This window comes from Canis lupus, chromosome 36 (genome assembly GCF_003254725.2).
Source record: "Canis lupus dingo isolate Sandy chromosome 36, ASM325472v2, whole genome shotgun sequence".
Lineage (NCBI taxonomy): Eukaryota > Metazoa > Chordata > Mammalia > Carnivora > Canidae > Canis > Canis lupus.
The window spans coordinates 23,938,532-23,961,260 of NC_064278.1; the positions used below are offsets into that span (position 1 = coordinate 23,938,532).

Sequence of the window (22,729 nt, forward strand, 5' to 3'; positions counted from 1 at the left end):
GTATCTCAGGACCATACAGTAAGTCCATCCCCACTCCTTTATGGCAGCTCCTACCACTTTCAAGAGTTAGCACAATGGTCATAAGAGTCCCCTGAGTGCTCGCTAGGCACACATACGTACAGGGCCACATGCAGAGATTCTGATTCCCAAAGCTTTTGTGAGCCAGTGATTCTGCGTTACGAGTAGGCACCCTTGAGAATGCCAGTGCGGCTGGACCTAAGATCACCCTTTGGACAACATTATTTCCAAACATGTAGTTCATCTTGCTTTCTGACTCCTACCCAAGCCCTGTGGATTTTGTAGTTTTCCCAGGAAAGACCGATTTCAAGGAGAGGAACAGGTAAACTACATGAAGTATTGAACCTCTAATCTGACTTTCACTACTGGTATGATTTTCCTTCCCAGAGCTAGAACCAAAAGAAATGCAGTAATTTTTTTTTTTCCTGGAAATGTAATAGGTTTCCTTAAGTGGTGTAGAGGAGGGGGAGAAAACTGGGAAACTAGAGTTTATTTTCTGGTAACAACAACAAATTCTCTGATACTCTCCCTTCTGAGTGACTGTAAATTCCCAAGCTCAGAAAGAATGTGATAGTACTAAAAAGAAAATGTTTAAAAAGAAGTCAGTGTAATTACCTGCAGTCCCACGGAACACTAGTGACACAGCCTCTCCTTAGCTGAGTTCCTCATGGATAGTCTCATTTGAAAGAAATTACTGTTGAATCCACTGAAGAGTCAACTAAACCAGAGTGATTAAAGATTTATGCCAAGTTTTTACAACTTAGACCAACACCAGCTTGTCTTCTATTTTATACTCCTGGAGTGGATAATTTCTTCTGTCTTGGGCTATGTGAGTTTACGATAATCTAGGTGTCCTCAGACACAGAAAGCCCAATGGAAAAAATATCTCTAGGTATAGTTGCTTCTATGGTTTCCTGCCTGGTGACTGTGAACTCTCATCATTGACTTTTTATTTCTTGTCCCTGATTCTCTTTATATCTCCATTAGAATTTCAGCTTTGTCACCTACCTGGTTTTCTCGGTTAAACTTCCTTTTGCTTTGTCTACTTGAACTTAGACCCTGATCCTTGGTCAAGCTTGAAGAACTGTAGCGTATCCCCGATCTAGACTGGTCAATCTTTCGTGATACAAATGGAAAAAGTGAATGCAGTATTTGTCTCTTGTTTTCATATATCATTGATTCAGAAGTAGACTTAACACAAGGTTAATTGAGGTTCTGCTTTGGGCCCTTATTTGCTTAGGCCCTTTCTAGGACTGAAGTGGCCTTAGTAGTGTTTGCGTATGGTCATGGTTTTAGAATATTTCCAGAGAAAGCTCTTTTGACACCTATCTCTGCCAGACTGCCGCCTCCTTCTACTAGAGTGCTCCTAAATCTATCCTTTCTTATTCGTATGACTGTGTTCTTGTGACTCTGGGACTTTTGGAGATGTAGATGAAGAGAAGTAGTCAGGAACACATTTAGTTTGGTAGATATGTATATTTGTTTGTAGTTATGTATTTATGAGACAGTCACATTCATGACTCAAGATGGGACTTGCCTCTAGAAGTTACCCATTGAGCCAACACACCTGGTGAGTTGTCAGGAAGGTGCAGTTCCTATTACAGTATGAACAAGTCCCACAGGATCTGTCATAGGACATATGTGGGCAGCTTAGGCTAAATAAAGTTAGTGGTGTACAGAGAGAAGCAGTCTGTGGTAAATCTTTCCCAACAGCAGATGTGTAAAATTGCAAGCAGAAAATAGAGTTCTCATTGACATCAAATCTAAACAGAAGTTCTCTCCTGTCAGGAATATTCTCAATAATGAATACATACAATTACAAATGTACTATTCACATAATATTTTAAAGAGATCACGAAATTTATTAGAGTCTCCAATAGGAGAGCACAAATCTGGACCACCAAAGAATACATCTAAATATGAAGGGCCATGTTTTATACATTTCTGATATAAATAATAAAAAATATTGCAATCAACTATGCTAGGGGAAAGGCTAAATTGTGCTTTCTCTATGGAAATAATAGAAAATGGTTATATAAAAAGGTAGTAAGAGTATATAGACAGCAAAAATTTCAGAAAAAATGTCTTTATATGTCAGGCATTTATTGCATTTCCCTGAAATGTGTATGTTACTGTTGTCAGGTTTTTAAATTTGTAATTTATTATGATTTCTTTCTTCAGACTTAATGTATATGTATCTTGTACCAAATTATATGCTCGTGATTTTATTTTCACTTTTATTTTTTTTAAAGATTTTATTTATGACAGAGAGAGGCAGAGACACAGGCAGAGAGAGAAGCAGGCTCCATGTAGGGAGCCCGATATGGGCCTCGATCCCAGGACTCCAGGATCACGCCCTGGGCTGAAGGCAGGTGCTAAACCCCTGAGCCATCCAGGGATCCCTGCTTGTGATTTTTATATTCTCTTTATAAAAAGAGATCTCTAAACTAGAAGCATGTAGTCAAACAAAACCTAGGTATGATTTTTGGTTGTATTATCTCACAATTTTCTGACTTATGAAGTTTCTTATGAAGTAAAAACTGCTTGTTCACCCCTGAATGGTACTGAGAAATGTGAAGCATGTCATGGAGAAAATCTGGATTTTTCAGGAATTTTCTGAAAACATTCATTTCTTATAGTCTTCTCTAAAGTGTTGGTAAAACTTTAGTAGTAATTATGTAAGAAATCTCATTTAGGTAGCGCTTCACAGTTTATGGATATTTGTATTTACTTTGTATCACAAAACAACCCTGCAGGATATCACAAAATCAGTAAGATATGGAACACTTCTCGAATCTTGTTTCCTAGCCTAAAGTGGTTATTTCCACCATAATAAATAGCAAAGGGGCACACTGAAAATTTGAACAAATCTGCCAGTTTCAGTGACAAAGTGTTAAATCCTTTCCAAATGGTGCCAAGTAGATCTACTTCTCAGGTCGAGTGCGATCCACTTTTCTGGCACAGATACCAATTACTGTGAACCTCTGACTGACATTCTGTCTGTAATCATGACTGTCAGGACTCTGACATTTTAGAGGTGAAATCAAGATTGTACAATTCTACCTTACAGAACCGAGAGGAATGAAAACACTTGGAAATAAATCCTTCATGGGCAGGAGATGATGCTGTGTAATATAGCACTGGAATGTCTTTTGTGTTGAATCTATCAGTTGCTCATGGGTATGGCTGGGATGATGAGAACAAGATAGAGGTGAAGAGAGAAACTGGAGGAACAGAGCATTCGTGGTGGTGGGAAACCCCCTGGCATACCACGGCCCTACCAATGTCCTGGACCTTTAATATCTACTTGCCAAACTGCACAGTAATTCTGCAGTGGGTTGACCATCCTTGGCCATGGAGATTTTGCATAGCGTCATAACCTGACAGTAGCCACCTCATCTTTCCCCACGTGTCTGTTTTCTTTCCCCGTCTTCCCTGGGGAGCAATCTCTTGGTATACTTTTTTTTTTTTTTTTTTTTTTTGGACACTTGAAGATGGTTGGCAGTATTGCTGTTTGCATGTTTTTATCACTTATATTCTCTTGTCTTAATCTCAGGGAAGACCTCTCTACCCCTTAAGAATTGACTTTTATTCTTTTGAAATTCCACCCAGTGTTTATGATGTTAGCAGAGGGGCCTTAATCTACCATGGCACTAACAAAGCTGAGTAAAAGGGCGGATGCTCCTGGTAAGTGAAGGCACAGAAGAAGGGAAGAGAAAAAGGTGCATCAGGGCAGCCATCTACCTAAAATGGTAAAAGAAAAAAAAAAAAGAATATGAAAAAGTCAACCTAATAAGTGTACCAATAACATAAGTTGTCCTACAGGATCCCAAAGTTGTGAGATTCCCAGGAAGCTGTCACCCTCTTGCTCCCTGCACTTCCCATTCCCATTATGAGATTTGATCTCTGCAAGGAGATGAAATGACCTTCTGGCCTCCATACCTATTGTGTATTCTGTGACCTGGCCCCCCAATACTTTCCCTTGCCTTTTCTCTGCTCTAAGTACTCCTTTCAGGTTAACTTTCCAAAATTACTTCCCTGCTCTACTCCCCTGCAGAAAACAGCTCCCCGTTGACGATCAAGTTAGTGTTTACCCTTGATGGGAGTGCAAAGAGCTCAGTGATAAAGTACCACATCTTTCTTGCTTAATCTCTTTAATTTTACCGTATCCTCCAACTAAAACTGGATACTTCCTGTTCGTTGGAATTTTCTGTCTCTTCCACACCCAAGGCTTTGCCCCTTCAGCTGCCTAGAACATTCTAGGCATGTATATTCTGTGTATGTACATCTCGGACAGCCCCTTCATTCAGGCATCTTAAATGCTGCTCCTTCTAAGAAGGCCTTTCTCCTTTAAACTCAAATAACTGTTGGTCTCTCATGCCATGTGGCACATTCCATCTAGCTTTGGAGATCCCCGGGTACTCCCCGGGTTTTACTTCTAGAAGATGACAGAAAGGTAGAGAGTGTTGTAATCTTTGTATCAGTGGTTTTTAGAGTACTATGCGAATATTAGGCAGTCAATATTATTGATTTATTTTTAACAGCTGTGAAACACAAACCAAGCGACTAGGGCAAATCTGAGGAAAGGAGGCAGCTCTACCAATTGCCGTTTAAAAAGAAATAGGACACATAAAGACAATCAGAAAGATGAAACAGGATTAAATAAGGCTGTCTAAAAATACTTTATCCCTGTTTCTTTTCATGCACATGCCTAAATATCACTCCTTACATTCTGATACTCTACAGCTCTTTTCTTGCTGCCTTTACCTTTCAAATCCACTTAACACAGATTTTTACCCTTACAAACACTTGCGAGGTCACAAGAGAGCTCCTGACATAATGAATTGCTATAGTATCCACCCCCCACCCCACCCCACCCCCACCCAACCCTGGAGGTAATCCTGCTTGATGTGATGTGCTAATTTTTGTACCCAGTGGGTATACTCAACAAAATGTCATTTGTCTTGAACTGCCAGTCGGCATAATCCAAGGTCAGAAAGGGCAGAAGCTATGGAATGTTTTCCTTGAGGGACCAATGCCACATATTTAACTGAGCTTATAAAGTAGCACTATGGCCTAGAAAAGCAGAAATTTCAGATTGTGATTAGCTTCAACCCTCTCTTTCACATCCTTTACCAGATAGAACAGATTTACTGTGAAGCTAAAAAAGTTGAACATTCTAGAGCCCCACATTGGTGTGGACTACATAAATTTGTGCAGGCCAAAGTCGTGTTTTGTCTATAATTTCATATTCAAGCAACCCCCACCTCCCAGTTAAAAAAAGCTTTAAGTCCCACAAAACATAGATCCGCCTCAGCGTCTAGGTCTTCCTGTATGCAGGGTCCTGAAGTTGCTAATCCTCTGAATTTATAACAATTGCGTTGATAAAAGAATTATGAACCTTAAGTCTTTATTTTAATTGAGCAAAAGTCCCCATGGGCTTCCCTTTTTAGGTTTTTTTTAATTCTTCATTTGTCATGGCAAAAACACAACAGAAGTGACGAGCACAGATTTTCATAAAACATCAATTAGGCAATAGCTGTTTTCATTTTGACTAGGAGCAAAGCAATAATTATATCCAAATTAGGGAAATGATTTCCTTGTGATTATATGGGATTTAACATTAGAACAGTACACATTCGGCCAAGGACCCTCAGAAGGACAAAGATAAGATATAAAGTCACATACAAGTATCATCTGGACCCATCTGGACCCCGCTGTGGACATGTAGACGAGAACTGACCTGAACATGCTGATGTTCATGAGGCCTCATGTGGTGCAAGAGAGAAGGCCCTATGACCCAGGCATCTTGTCTTCTGTCAGCACCCACAAAACTATGTGAAGCTGCCCTCATGGAAATAGGGTAAAACTTGAGATTTTCACAGCCCTTGACACTATTATACCATGAGCCTGTACAATTTAATTAGTAATACAACCAAATAGAAAAAGCAACACCTAATGAATAGTAGTATAGTTACATTTTACTTTCTATCTTTAAATCTTAACCAGTTAAGTAACTTAAAATGCAATTGTTTTTACTATTCGATTTTCAAAAACTAAACATAGCAATGAGTTGGACATAAAGAAGAGCTGGAGAAATGTCTAATTTCATACATTGCTGCTGGGTGTGAAAAGTAAACCGTTCAGAAAAAGGTGGTGGTAGTTTATTTGGCCAGCCGTTCTACATTTGAAATCTGTCACTAAGAATAAAGCCCCATGTGTGTACCCATACGCACCCATACGTACGTATACAGACCTACACATATATGTGTATACGTGCACCTGCTAGCATATATGTATATGTGTGTGTACAGAGTGTAACAGCATCGTTTGTCAGAGCAAAATTTGGAAACAGTCTGGATGCTCTCTACTACAGGGATGTGTAGATACAGATGGTCTATCCATTCCATGAAGTGGGGTGCAATTATGAGAAAATGTTGGACCGACATATGCTAACTTGGATGCTAATGAGATATTAAGTAAAAGAAAACAAAACCAACATGACAGATGTGATTATTAAAAGTGATTCCAGGGATACCTGGGTGGCTCAGTCGGGTTAGCATCTGCTTTTGGCTCAGGTCAGGGTCTCAAAGTCCTGGGACCAAGCTCCTCATGGGGACCCCTGCTCAGCTGGGGACTATGCTTCTTCCTCTCCCTCTGCCCCTCCCCATCGCTCATGCTCTCTGGCACATGCTCTCTTTCGCTCGTGTTCTCTCTCTCTCTCTCTCTCTCTCTCAAGTAGATAAAAAATATTTAAAAAAATTAACTCGATTCTTTTGAAAAAATAAACCATATTATAATTACACAGTCACCTTATTGCGACTTATCATAATAAGTAAAGTATGAATATGTTTAACCCAAAAGTGTCTGCAAACTGATTTTCTTTCTATGCTGTGCAGGAAGTGAATAGTTTACACTGGATTAACTCCTCGATCTTAAGAGCAGCGTGGTCTAGGCAAGAGTTTAGCTTTGGAATTGGACCAGAGCTCCTGTCTTGTTTGGTCAGCTGACTCACTGAGGGAACTTGGACAAGTCATTTGGTCCCTCTCAGACTCAGTTTCCTTAACTGGAAGAATAGAAATAACAATAGTGCCTATCTCACATTTGAAGAAAAAATAATTTTAGGAAGTATATAACCTCGCACAGTTCTGTCATAGGCAGTGATAGTGTTGATGAAACAGAACACACTTAGCGTTTATGGTGTGTTTGTGCTCAGTATATGGTAGCTGTTTCTCTTTTCTTGTCTTTTTTCTTTTTAATTTTTTTTTTAATTTTTATTTATTTATGATAGTCACACAGAGAGAAAGAGAGAGAGGCAGAGACACAGGCAGAGGGAGAAGCAGGCTCCACGCACCAGGAGCCCGATGTGGGATTCGATCCCGGGTCTCCAGGATCGCGCCCTGGGCCAAAGGCAGGCGCCAAACCGCTGCGCCACCCAGGGATCCCTTTTTTTTTTTTTTTTTTTTAATGGTAGATTGCTCACCTAGCTGCCTGTAAAGGAATGATGGTATCTCGGATTTTCATGTTATTTCTCTACACAGCCCAAACAGCAATTGAACCAAGGCCTTTGGGTGCCTGTAAAGCAGGATTCACATTTTAGTGTCGTTTACCTTCGGTGAAGGATATTAGAACTGCAGCCAGTAGATGTCTTAATGTGTGAGCAAAACCTCGAGCAATGCAGCTAGGGAAATATTAGCATGTTTGCAATTCACCAACTAAAATAGCGGTTATATTTTACAAATGAAAAATAATCACCCCACACCTTCCTTAAAAACTACAGTTTCATGTCAAGCAGAATGCAGTAAATCTATTAAAAAAAAAAAAAAAAAAAAGGCAATCAGCCAAGCCTTTATTACAAGAACACCAGAGAAATGAAACAGCTGAGCTGCTTATCCTCTGCCTAAATTCCTCAACTATTGAATGTTCTAGCAAAAAGCTATTTATAGGTCCTATGTCTCTCTTAAATTTTTACCTCATAGGGATCGAGCCATTTTTGTTGTTGTTGTTGAGGATTGCATAAGCTGCCGGTGTAACATGGCTTTGAATTAATCAGCCGTCTGATTACAATCTCTGAAACTATTCAAGTATTAATGGTTTCCGTGTCAGAATTTAATGAGCATTTCCTTTGGATTGATAGTCTCCGTTGCTTTGTTCATTTACTTAAAATTTTTGATCACCACTTTAGGCGAGATGTGGGTATCTGTTTCTCAGGCTATTGGGATGACAGCTGCAGAGGATAATGGAACAATTAATGTGACATCAGATTCACACCTGGAGAGTTGACAAGCTGAAGTACGAGCATGAAGACACGCCCTGGAAGGCCTGTGTCTCGGGGTGCTGAGCCCACTGTGACACCACTTGAGGCCCCCCCCCCCCCAGCAGAGACTGCCGCAGGCACTATTTTGTACTTTCAGGACCTAGAGCAGCGCTGGGCTGCTAGCCCCAGGGGAAGAGGGAACCCCTGCAAGATGCAGCAGAGTAAGACACTAGTTAAAACGTTCACTTCATGCTGGAAACAAGCTGCAGGCTCACTTAAGTGCCAGAGCTTTCATCAAACCTTCTCTTTTTTTTTTTTTTTTTCATCAAACCTTTTATAAAATCAACACATACATGATGACTTATTTCATTTACGATAAAATGTCAGTGTGTGGATAGAATTTGCACGACTGTCCTTTCTGTCTTCCTTTCCTTCTCAATCCCTCAAGTGGCAATTTCAATAGATACTGAAAGGAAAGGCACATGTGCTCAGAATAATTCTTCCAAGGGACTAAGAAGGTGGTCGGGGATTTCAAGGTCAGATGTGTCTTCTCCCATTTTTCTGGGGACTCTGAGGTAGAACAGTTTATAAGAATGCATCACTTTCCAATGAAGCGTCTGGCTTTGGAGGTAGACCACCTAAGCATTCAAAGGGAAAATACTGCACTAAGGCTGGCTTTTACTTGTTTTTAAAGATTTTTTGAATACAACAAATCTCTCAAAGCTTTTAATTTCAAGCTGAGGAGTTTAATTCGAATACTTTGTTTTTCGGTACTTGAGGCTATAGGAGATGCCTGGCGAACCTAGAAATGTCAAGTTTTGTGGTCTAAGTGGAAATAGAGACCAAGAAAGAACCAATGAATATATCTGTTCTCCAATTCCCTGGCCTCTCTGTATCTTGATTTTTCTCATTTATAAAATCTGAACAGTGGTATGTTTTCTTGGGTCGCTTTGTTTACTGTTCAATGCATAAAGCTCTTCAAAATACAGCTTTTTATATTAAATAAATCAGTGACCGGAAGAGAGATAAACGTTGGAAATAAACACAAATACCAAAATGGCTATTGCTTGTTAAATGTGATGAGTTTGCTTTGCCTGTAACCTCCTAGAAACAGAAGATGCTTACAGTTTTCCATCCAGCAAGTCAGGAAGGCCCTAGGTGGGTAACTACGAGTGTGGAAATCACTATATCTCCAGGGTTTGATGTTCCAGTTCAATAGGCACTCCTGGGAAAGTGGGCCTTTCCGAGGCCTTGTGGCAGCCACAGCCCTGGGCTGACTCAGGAAGGGAAAGAGGTGGTGGTTCTCCTGTGGGTTGTGACAGTCACTTACCATATCCCTTTCACAGGTACATTTTCAATGTGACAAAGTCAAACTTAGTTTTTCTTCAGTTGGTAACAGATTTGGTAACTGTCGGCCAGAGTGAATGTTGAACTGAGCATGCCCTATGAATTGACAGTTCAGAAGCATGGTTAGCTGCTCCAGAAGGCTGTCAAGTTCTTGCTTGTACTTTGCCTCACGAGGAAAACTCAAGGGGGACAGATTGAAATAGTGACAGGGGTGAGGGGTGGTGTGTGGTGCTTCTTGTAAGGCATGTAAGACCCTGCTTTGTGGTAGTTGGAATTAGTTATCATTGCTGATGCTTTTTGACGTTGTCTAAAAGAAAATTTTTTGCCCCCTTGGGTGTTTCTCTCCCATTCCCCTCGCCAATTCTAGTTCCTGAGAGTGCCAGGAAGAGACTTGGGAATCACTAGAGTATCAAAGATTTCAAGTAAGGTTTCTAGGTCACCAAGGAATCTGTAGTATGTGAATACAGTTTTTTTGCACGTGGATTGGAATATGTTTTAGTGCTAAAACAATAAACGTGAGGTAAGATCTTTTTTTCAATATTGTCTTCTCTGAACCACTTACAAAAAAAGCAGAAGAGGGGATCCCTGGGTAGCTCAGGGGTTTAACGCCTGCCTTCGGCCTGTGGTGTGATCCTGGAGTCCCGGGATCGAGTCCCACCTCGGGCTCCCTGCATGGAGCTTGCTTCTCCCTCCACCTGTGTCTCTGCCCCCCGCCCCCCCCCCCCCCGTGTGTGTATGTCTCATAAATAAAATCTTTAAAAAAAATGATTATCAGTTATTGTATTGTCATGAAAAGTCAGAGTTATGGTACAGAGATGGACAGGTAAGTAGTTTCCTAAAATCTCAAATTTTTGCCCTGAGTAAATATTGGTTAATAGATTAAAGGTTTTTAAAGATGTGCCTGTGCCCAACTCATAAATTGTTATTAATTCTGGTAGACTAGACTATGACATCAATAGAAACTAATATTTCTACTTACCAGTTATTTTCTAGTTTTTTATTATTTTTTTAGTAATCTCTACACCTTAACATAGGGCTCAAACTCATGATCTTGAGATCAAGAGTCATGTGTTCTTCTGACTGAGACCATTTACTAGTTGTTTTTTTAAATGGCGTTTATGGCAGACATTCGTTAGGTGACAAACCGGAAGCCTTGCATTTGTCATAATTTTGCAAGAAAAAAACTAGCGTGTGAAACAAAATTGTTTTTTGTTTTTTAGTAGAAAGCTTAAGATTGAAATTCCTATGTTCCACAATCTAAATTTCTTTGAAAAATCTTAATATATTAATATGAAACTGCATCTCTGTTGGAAACTTGAAACATGTATACTGAATATGTCAGAAATATTAAAAATGGAAAAAAGATAGTGTGATTTATAGCAAACCTATATGAGAATATATGTTGCTTTCAGGGCAGAAAATAATGACATAGTAGGGGATAGGAACTTGAGAGGACGGAAGCTGCAACTAGACATCAGAAGACCTAGTTAGAAACTTAAACGTAAGCATGTCATTAAACTTAAGTTTCAGTTTTTATCCATGTCAATGAGAATGCCAATATCTGATTCAATCATCCTCCTAATAGTGATAGGAAATATATTACCCCACTCAATATGGCACTGTTCATCCAAGCATGATCCTTTGGGACCCAATTTTCACTTTGATACTGTTATTTAGGTTCTCCTGTTTTATAATTTACTCTTTTATCACACGAGGGTTATCTGAAAATATCCTAGAAATCAAGTATTACCATAATATCCAGAGAACAAAATGGAAGGCCCTGACTCTACTTCCAAACCTTCTTTCTCTTCAGTGGCTTCACTATAAACAGTTTGCATTTCCTTACAGAAGTTTTCTAATCATATGTGTATGCATGTATAAAAAATGATTTTTCCCCCACATACTTTGAATCCAAAAGTTGATTTCTAACTCACAGATTCAGCCAAACGAAAGTTTTTGTTGCCCCCCCTCCCCACCCCCGCCCTTTCCTCCAAGGGGCAGGTGACATAATTAGCACGACAGTTGTTTCAGGTTAGAGCAGGTTAGAAGATTGATCTGGAGAGGTTAAGGGAGTCTGGGGGAGCTGGGATGGGTTTTTATAGCCCAACGAGGACAGCAGCCACATACAGGTGAATGCATGCGGTTGCTGTAGTCCTGAAACCCCATTGTGTTAACAAATGGGAAATAACACCTCATGGCAGCCAATCTAAAATAATCTCGGCATGATGAGTACCGCTGGCAGATCTGCCAAGATGCCCCGATTCTCAGTGTGATCACCTAGATTTCATCGGTCACAAGCAGAGAAAAGCACATGATCGTGCCACCAGCGGTGACTGTGCCCGCGGCCCAGAGAGCAGGCGCAGGCGCCACGTAGCACTCGCACACCTGCCACTTGACAGGTGTGCACTAAAATTTATGAAAAGCTTTTCTAGCCAAGCCATCGGGCTGCTGAAAAGAATGGTGGATGCCTTGAGCCTTGACATTTATTACAGCTTTGCCAGCATATCTGTCTTGTAGAGTGTGATTTGAAAAACGATATGTCTAACCATGATCTTAATAAGCTCATTTGTTCCGGGATCTCATTGTACTTGGGGCCGCTGACGGAGGAGGAGAGGGCCAGCAATATAAATAACGGAGGCTTCCTCGAGGATGCCCTTCCTGATTTCAATGTGGAGACAGTCTGACGTCTCACGTTGCCGGCGGCCTGTACCTAAACGAGGAGTTGCAAGGCTGCTTTGAGCTGTGTCCAGCGGAGCTCCAGTTGTTTAATAACCGTAATTTCAGTCGGTGTTGTCAGAAACCCTGAAATGAAAGCATGCGATGAGCATTCTGGTGCAGATGCAAGTGTGTTAATATTAGCCAGGAAAGATCTATCTTTAAATAGAATTAAAAAAGAAAACTTTACAGTCTTCTTATTAACCCTCCCTTTACAAGGATTCAAAATCACTTTGGGTATTTCCTCATTTATTGACAAAATATCCTTGGATGACAAAGACGAGAGCGGATAACTTCCTCGATTGACAAAGGATAAGTAAGAGGAAGATAAACAAAATGCTTGAAACCAGTTTTCCCAGTTCTGTAGCATGGTGAGCAAACACATTTTTCCATTTTCAAGGTACTTTTCTCTGGATGAGTCTAAGCCTTAGCCCACACCACCTATATCTGAAGACCTTCAGTTTGATAAATGTGCTTGCCTATTAAGATATAATACTTATTTAAGTAGGGTTAATAAAATAGTACTTCAGAAACTATCATTAAATTAACATGACAAACAATATTTCTTATCTTACAGAGGACCCACTCTTGCTTTCCTTTCTCTGATCCCTGTTATCAAAAGGAATATTTCATTTAATGAAACTTACCTTCCTTTCCAACCCCCCCCCCCCCTTCCTGTTTCTGTGCCTCCCAATCTTAGTTCTCTGGGGGATCAGCCCACCTGGTAAAAATAAACCAAGGAATTTTTAAAAGACTCAATTAAAATATATATAAACAAAATTTAGAACAATGACATAGTGATGGAAAAGAACTCTAACAGACTGTGAGAGGAAAGAAAACTAAAGCTCTATGCAAATAAATTATAAAATTTCAGTAAGAGGGACAATTGCTAGGAGATATTACTACAATGAACTTTGGAAGAAGTAACAAACGTCAACAGAGCTGTTGGTGTGTCCATAGCCATGGAGAAAACAGAAAACACCATCAGAATTTTAGTTACCTTAGATGGGGAAGAAATAAGGATCCAAAGCCAGATAGTTTTACTGAGGAGTTCTTCCAAATTGTGCAAGAGACTGAAGATCACTTGGTAAATTCTTCCAGTTTATGGAAAAGGATGGAACGCTACATGATTCATTTTATGTTAACTTGGTAATAAAATTTTTTAAAGATGATACACGAAAAGAAAAGCACCCACCAGTCTTCTGGTATATACATGAATAAGTATGCAAAAGTCCAAAATATAAGTTGAATCCAACATAATATAATATTTTTTAAATGGATTTTTTCTTACACAGTTCTATGACTTTCTACTTAAAAAAAAAAAAAAAAAAAAAAAGTAATTTGACCAAAAGAAGAAAACTGTTTCGAACTCAAAATACTAAAAACATTTGATAAATTCCAAAGTCCATTTTTAAGCCCAGCTCAAATGCTGCCTCTTTCTAAAAGCCCTCCTTGATTCATTTGGCTGAAATAATCATGACTTTGAATTCTATAACTGCATTTATTTCTTGCTTATGACACTCTTCATACTATATCTATATCTTGTATTATAAATGTGTATATACTCCATCTGCTTAGCTGGAATTGCCAAATGGTAAAGATTGTTTTATTTTTGATTTCTCATAGAACCCAGGTGAGAGTAGCTTTTTCTTTTTCCTCTCTTTATGCCCAACAAGAGCTGACTTCTAAAAATCATGAGACATGAAACCACTCATTGGCGGTTTTACATTAAGATTCTTCAGTATCTGTCATTCTCACCCTCCACCATTCCAAATATAACCCAAATTTATTTGTACATATTTCCTCTTACAAAGGTATCTCATTTCATCTTTGTTTCCTTCTAAATTCATTCCTATTAATTGGCGAATCTAGTAGGAGAAGAATATAACCAGGCTTGTTTCATCTTTTTCTTCAGTTGTCCCAACTGGGCTATGGAGATTTTCCCTTTATAGTCTCCTAAGCCTATCTTAGGCAGATCCTATAACTCTTTGATCATTTTAAATTATTAAAAAGTTATTTTTAGTTGAGCTCAGTTTAAAACATCTACCTTTTATCCCATTTGATTATCGTCTTATCCCTTCATCCCAAGAATAATACCTGGGCTTCATTTTTTTTGAGTTAATGCTTGTTTTATTTGGAAGGACCTTGAATTCCAAAAACCATTCTTGTGTCCCATGCTTACTGGGCTATATCATTTGATATCTGTGATCATCTGAGTTTATTCATACTATGATCTTATGATGCTTTCATATGTAGTATATGTCAAATTCTATTATGCATAAACCCAATAAGAAATATTAAATTGAAATAGTCTCTCATCTTTTCAAAATCTTTTTTCTAAACTTTTCTAAGCATTTTATGGATATCAACGGTAATTCTAACGTACTAACTGTTGAAAATTGACCTTATAAAATTACATGTGAAAATCTGGGGACTCTTATTATCAGAGATAACTAAAAAAGAACAGAGCAGAAGTGTGGTATTTATATACAAATAAAAAATATATTTACATATAGGTTGAGAGAAACGTCATTTAAGAGCTAAACTCATTTGGTGCCGTGTTAGAATTATTGAAGCACTTAAAAACACCTCTACCTGGGCCTTTCCTCCAGAGATTAAGGTGTATTTGGTAGGACATGGACATCAGTATTTTTTTTTTTAAAAGCTCGGCCAGGTGATTGGTGGCTTTAGAATCAGACGGCACATTACAATCTAGTGTTTCCATTTAAATTGTGATGTAAAAGATGATGAAACTTTAGGCCTTATTTCTAGAAGTACAGTGACCAGGTCAAAGAAGGAAATCAGAACCACTGCAGTAGTCAGGTGGCTTTATGTCCTATTCCAGGTGACACATTGTGAAGTGTGATGTTGACAAAGGAGAGAGAGAAAGGGAGTTCCAGAAATCAGGATGACGAGAGGGTTGTAAAAACCTGAAATGTTTATCTTGGAGAGCTAACTTAGGAAAATTACAATCCATTTGCATTGCTAACACACAGAAAAGGCATTTAACTTGGTCTGTGTTCCTCCAAAAGACAGAACTAGAGCCAACCAGGAGGAAGTTAAGATGGCAACTGATACCAGCTCAATATAAGGAAAAGCATTCTGATTAACAAAAGTATTTAGCCACAGATGGGCAGTTTGCAAAGTGCTTGTGCACAGGGCAGGTGATCTGCCATGACCATGGGAAGGAGGTTGGACTATATGACCTTTTCTTTCTGTACAAATAATCTGAAGGAACATACTGAAGCTTCATGGAAATTCTCAAATTGTGTCTTGGTGTTTTGGAGCTAAAACAGAAGAAACACTTGATTGAGGGAAATCAGACTATTGGCTGGAACAAATGGCATCTATAGTTATGAGCTGTTTCTTCTTTGTGCTTATACTAGGTCTAACTTGACTTCCTTAGCACTGGTCCAGTCTCTGGGCCCAAGGGAGAAATTGGTTCTTTGTTAGAAATTGTGCTTGGGGATTTCACTTAGTTTTCTATTGAACACTTGATTGAAAATTTCTCATTTAATATGGTTTTGTTAATTCATTGAGGATTTTCGTGCAACCCAAGCATAGGTTAGACGTATTGTGTGGTAATAGAAACTATCACTTAGCTGTGTTAAAGATTTTCAATGACGTTTGTTAAAGTACCTAAAGCATTAAAGAAAGGCAACCTTTATTCAAGACTGTTGTGATAGCTCTAGGGTCCACTGCAATGGAATTTTGCAATGAAGGAGAGAGACTGGACTCAAGTTGGGACATAACATGGTAAAGTAGGAATTTATAGGCAAGGAACAGGATGTGTGGGGGAGGATCGATGGATGGAAAATTCCTACAAGGGAACATCAAGGACAAGGAAGGGGGGATTATGGCTAAACCAAACTAATAGGATTTCTGCTGCCAGCAGGCCAACATGATAGGACATCAGTTGGGGGATGGTAGAGGATGAGGACTCCAATCAGATATCAGGTGTGATCAGAAATGGAGGATGTATGCATTGGGGAGGGGAGGGGTTCCTGCTAAACTGCATTTTAAAAGGAAATTTGCAGGTGGAAAATAAGTGTCCTGTAGTGGATGGACGGAGAAAGAAAGTGTGACATACGTATGCAGTGGAATAGTCTTCAGCCATTAAAAAGGAGATCTTGAAATTTGTGACAACTTGAGTGAATCTTGAAAACATGATAAGTGAGACAGAAAGATACTCTATAATCTGTCTTATATGTGGAATCTAAATATATATAAGTATGTGGATGGATATATAGAGATCTTTAAGCTCATAGATACAGAGAAAAGATTGGTGGTTGCCATAGCTAGAGGGAAGGGGGTAGGAGAAATGGGCGAACTGACCTTGTTTATGTTTGTTTAGATACATTGGATTTTTTTAAAAGTCACATTAACATGTGGATACCAAAAGTGAAGTAGGCTCACTCCCCACCTACAGCATTTGCTTATACTAAGATCTCCCCCTTTGTTCATGCCTTAGCAAAATTATTAATTATAACATGCCACAGACCTTGAAGATCATGAGTTACCACTTAAATATAAATCTTATCAGATATTAAAGGCCATCTGCCACTTCTCTGTAGTGAAGACAAAACCTTTACCCCTTTGTCTAAACTGTCATTTGACTCCTAGAGAACCTCTGTCATGATACTATGGCTGGAGCCTTCAAAGCTAGGAGGAATGACAGAAACTGTGCTAACAACCTTTTTTGCTGTTATTTGCATCTGTGATGCAAAACAAAACCCTCGAAACTTTGAAGATGACAAAGATTCTTTGGTTGGCCAAACCTTAGGCCCCCAAACCTTCTCCTAGACCTGTCTGTAAATTTCCTGTACTTCATCTTGAAGATGAAGGGTAAGCACAATCCGCTCTTCCTTTCATCTTCTCAGTCTCCATTCTGAATCAATATCTCTTTTGGGGGTTGGAGCCTGAGACGAGGGAATAAGAAAGATGGAAAGGCATAGGTGTTTTTCTTAATTGATTTTGTGGGGTTTTTTTCCCTTGGTTATTGCTGCTCCTCTGGAAATGCTATTAATGTTCTCTTGCTGTAGACGCACAAATGCTATCACATTCATTGAAGGCACAGTTAGGTTCTTCAGGTGCATTAGGGTGGCTTCCTTATTGCTACTTAGATTTTTTCCACTTCCTCTTTTTCATATCTACCCTAGCAAGGACCCCCATAGCTGCTTGTTACTGAAGTTATTCTTCTAGCAGGCAGTCAATCCTAGGGTGTGCCCAAGTCAGACTAAGTCTTACTGTATCTACTTGAGCCACCAAACTTGCCATGCCAAGTGATGAAGTGCAGAGTGACCCATGGTTGAACTCCTCTTAGCTCAAATAAATAAGATCTGCAAATTTTTTTTTGCAGAGGTATTATATTGGGGAATGAAATACCAGTCTTCCTCGTTCTACTGGCATTCCCAACCTTCATAAGTAGATTCCCTAGTAGAGGGATTGCTTCCCTCTGGACTGTCTACAGACTCTTTCTCTAAATATGGCCATTGTCTCAGGACTCCTATGATTCCCTCCCTCTCACGTCTGTCGCCTTCCTATGTAGTTTTCAGTGTACACAGCGTGGGATTAGGAAGCTCTGAGATAGATAGCCGAGCCACCTTGACCATCCTCTAATAAAGTCTGAAGTGACATCTTCCTCTCTTCAGAATATCTGGTACTTGACAAATTTTTGTCCTAAGCCCTGGATACTAGTAGCTAGTTGTGGTAAAATAGGAAAGACCCTATGACCATTCTGTTAGTTCCTAAAATTATTCCGTGTTTTCTCTCCAAAATTTCAAATCAAAGTAATGAAATTCTAATTTAGTGTACAGAGACTTTGTTTTGTCCTTAGAAACTGAATGAATATTGAAGATATAAAGTTATGTCCAAGAAGAGAAAATTTCTTTTTTTTAGATCTATTTATTTTTAGAGAGAGTGTGTGTGAGCAAACTCAAGGCACAGAGGGGCAAAGGCAGAGGGAGAGAGCCTCAAGCAGACTCCCTGCTGAGCACCACTATCGTGACCTGAACTGAAACCAAGTGTCACCCACTCAACTGACTGAGCTACCCAGGCTCAGAATTGCTAAAAATCCCCTGCAATAAATCACTAGCAATCAAAGCAGGGGGGTGGTAAACAAAATGAGCTGAAGAAAGTTGCTGAGGCAAATGAAAAATACTAATGTATCATAAACTTTAAGTAAATACTGCTCAGTGGACTATAGGTAAAACCAGCATAATTGTAGTTCTTCTTCCAAATAAAGCAGGTGTTCTTAGGAGATGTAAGAAATGTCAATCTCCCTAAATGTAGAACAGAGAAAGTCACATGTAGCCATGAGAGGGGCAAGAGCTGTCCAGTGTAGCTCCTTGTCCTTTCAAGGACCCACACCAGGACTCACTCAGCTGTTGTAGCAGGAAAAGATCAAATTCCTGGCTCACCCAAATATATATAAAGCCTATCAATGATAAGCTTTTACCGAGTTTTTGTTTGTTTGTTTGTTTTTTTGCCTGATAGTTTTACCTGAATGCAATGAACCTAAGGGATACCTGCCCAGAAAGATGGGACCCTCCTCTCTACTTTAGAAATAAAAGTGCCAAAAAAAGGCATGAATTCAATCACACAAAAAGACTAGAAGTGTTTATATATGAAGTTTAGAAAGTAAAGTCAGGTCAAGATAATTTAAAATCTTATTTCAGGATTTTAGAGATGACAAATTTTCTCAGAGGTATTTGCATAAAATTAAAACATAAATGGTTCATAGCATATCACAAGTTAAGAAATCATTTCTTTGCTTCAGATATCAAGAATTTCAACATGTATTTCTAAACATGAAATAAAGAACAAGTTTCTATCCTACTTTCAAAAAGGATATTATTTAAAAAAAAAAAAAAACTTCCCTTTTCAGACAATAGTCTCAATAAACTATTGGAATAGTTCCTGCATCCGAAAGTGGAATTGAACCAAGGATGAGGAATCTAGAATCAGAAAACAGAGTCTTACACAGAAAAGAAGCGGGGGGATCCTCGTAATGACGGTGAAGGGATGTACGAGGGTGAGAGATGAATACTAGTGATAAACCGGTACAGATGGAGCTGAGAGAGAGGTCTAAGACCATGATGTTGAGAGAATGGCTGAAGGCAGATAATACACAGATGGACTGGGAAACTAAACAAACAGACCATCATTAATTGGGAAAGGGTATAAAAGATAATGAAATTATTTTATACTACACAGCTCAGTTTTTGACAGTAAGAATTTTAATAACGGATTCTGAATAGATGGGAAATATGTGGGTAAGGGAGAGAAATGATGATGAGCCAAATTCTTATCATCCATAGTAAAAAATTTTTAAACGGTTATATAAACCTGTTTTCGAAAATGGTTTAAAAACGAAATATTCAGAGATTTGCTGGTGGTTGCCTCTGTGGAGCAAGACTGTGGCTGTAGAGGGAATTCTTGGGCCAGTTACTTTTCGTAACAAAACATAGGGAATTGTTGATACATTTTTCAGTGCAAAAGAGAAAGAATAACTTTGATGACAGCAAAAGGAATAGTAAATATTGTCAAAGAATTGAGGGAAATGCTGGGGATATTACAGTAGGAATGGCTGGTTGCTCCCATATGTTTGCTGTCCTCTTCTTTCATGGTGATGGAAGTTTTAGTTGATCTCCTAGCAGCCCAGAATAAAGACAGTATTTGTCTGCCTCCCATGCATATATGGGTAGTGAGTGACCTCTCTGGCCAATGAGGTGTAGACAGCAATGTCCTGTGGCAGCTTCTCAAGCCTTCCTTAGGAAACAGTGTATATGTGCTCTTTGCTTCTTCATCTTCATCCCTTCCTCAATTTCCATTCCCCTCTTGCTGCTTGAAGCGTGATTGCTCCTATCCAGGAGACCATAAAGTTAAGGCTACGCACAACTGACTAATAAAAACAAGAAGCCCTCTGTCTGACACAGGGGAGCACTGCATCTGTCCTAGACCACTAACCTTGTAAATACTTAAACAACAGTTATTTGGGGTTTCTCTAATCTTCATTGAAGTTAATCTTCCCTGCAAAGCATATTTTGCAATATTAGCATTATATTTGTAACTCAAGATCAGAAAAACAAGACAATAAGAATCAATATGAGCCATAATCAAAACAACATAATTCTGGGCCCAATATAATCAGTTTATTAGAATAAAATAAAAAGTGGTCAAGTATATATGAAAATGTGATTAATGATACATTTCAGATTAGTAGATTAAAGTATAACCAATGGGTTATAAAATATATACATATAATGTATAAATACATATATTAAATAAATAGCAAACACATTTAAAAACTAAAACCTTTTCTGGGACTGGAATAATGAGACCTCGGCTTGGACAAGAAAGGGAAAAAAAACTCATCAGACTGAGTACAGACACTGGTAAATCTGCTCTGAAGTTGATAGGAGCCACTCTTTCTTCTAAGGTGACCGAACAATTGTAAATACCCAAACAGTGCCCTTTTTGAGGGCTACAATTTTTTTGTACAATTTTTTTTTTTTAAACTCACGCCCCAGACTACTGTCTTTGATGCATCCATCTCTTACTGGAGATACACAATTACTAAGCCATCTTTGTCTGGTGATAGCACCCAATCCTGAGTTAACTCAGCTTCTCCAATTCTATCTCAGAAACAGTAATCAATCCAGAAATGGTCCCTGAGCCCCTTATCTTCAGACAAGTGGAGAGCAGCATTCCATGGTCTCTCTGGAGTGCCACCTGTCACTCTGAGTCCATAAATCTGATTTGGTCTGACTATAAGCTTGTTTCTGTAGTAGTGTTTGACTAATTAGACTTTATAATTATGTATCTTATAACATATATCTTATAAGGTCCCAACTTCATACATACATATATATGTATGTATGTATATATATATATACACACATATATGATCTTTCCATAAGTAAATTCCAGGTAGACTAAAAATGAAATATCTAGTAAAATGAAACCATAAATGTACTAGAAGAAAATATACATAATTATCAATGTAATACTTCAGGTGGATTTTTTTAATCATTAATACCAGAACCCACAAAGGAAAATGTTGCTAAATTTGATTAAACATTTTAAACTTTATGTAGTTAAAAAAGTAAGGAAAATTAAAATTAAAGAGCAAATGATAAGTTAGAGAACATTTGCAACATACATGCTATAAGAGAATTTAGTATATCTAGCATTAAGATATAATCAATAAAATTTTGAAATCTGTATCTACTAGTACAACAAATAATTAAGCATTTAGAAATTTAGAAAATTCTCAACTTCCCTAGCTATCCCGGAAATATCAATTAGAGCAATGTAATAGGTTTAATTATGTTTCCTAGAAAGTTATGTTGAAATCTTAACTCCTCGTACCTGTGAATGTGACCTTATTTAGAAATAGGGTTGGGGGATCCCTGGGTGGCTCAGTGGTTTTGCACCTGCCTTTGGCCCAGGACGTGATCCTGGAGTCCCGGGATCGAGTCCCGCGTCGGGCTCCCGGCATGGAGCCTGCCTCTCCCTCTGCCTGTGTCTCTGCCTCTCTCTCTCTCTCTCTCATAAATAAATAAAAATAAATCTTAAAAAAAAATAGGGTTGTAGCATATGTAAAAGTTAGGAAGAGGTCTTTAAGTGGGGCCCAATCCAGTGTGACTGGTGTCGTTCTAAGAAGGGAATTTGAACACAGACACAGGAATGCCATGTGACAACGGAGGCAGAGATTGGAGTGATGGGACTTTAGGCTGAGGAACCGTGAGGATTACGGACAGCCAGTAGAAGCCAGAAAGAGACAAAGAAGGATTCTTACTTACAAATTTCATAGGAAGTATAATCCTGCTGGTTCCTAGACTTTGAGCTTCCAGAACTGTGAGATGCTTATTTCTGCTTTTTTAAGCTCCCTGTTTGTGGTACTTGGTTATGGCAGCCCCAGGAACCTAAAAAACACAGTTATAAGGTACCATTTTTCAATTCTCAATTCTCAGGTAGGTGAAAATTATAATTACTTCCATACACAGCTAAGGATGGAATGGAAATTTGTGTAATATTTGTATAGTTTGACATATATTTTGATCTTCCAGTTCTATTCCTAGGAATTAATCCTAAAATCCTAAACATGAGTGGGAAAATGAGGGGAAAAGGTGGTTAACTACAATGGGCTATAATACCACCTTTAACATTAAGAAGTTATATATTTATTGAAAAGGAGATCTGATCCTTTTTTCAGTAGGAGGAAAAAAATCACAGAGGATCCCATCCATGAAACTCTTGCAAAGATATAACCCAAGGTGTTCATAGTAGTTATTTTCTGCAAGATAAAATACAATTATTGCTTTTCTTTTGCCTATATGAATTTCCTCAGTTTGTAAAATAACAAATATGCATTGTTTGATCACATAG

General features: G+C 38.7%; 1 protein-coding gene across 1 annotated transcript in view; it reads left to right on the plus strand.

Annotated features, from left to right (window-relative positions):
- LOC125754448 (collagen alpha-1(I) chain-like) overlaps positions 1–10,324 on the plus strand; it is a 340,999-nt gene extending 330,675 nt beyond the window's left edge. Inside the window, exon 6 of the mRNA XM_049106309.1 lies at positions 8,204–10,324. Within this exon, the coding sequence (XP_048962266.1) occupies positions 8,204–8,258 (55 nt within the window). The 3' untranslated portion in view covers positions 8,259–10,324. The remainder of the gene's footprint in view (positions 1–8,203) is intronic.
- The last annotated feature ends 12,405 nt before the right edge of the window (positions 10,325–22,729 follow it).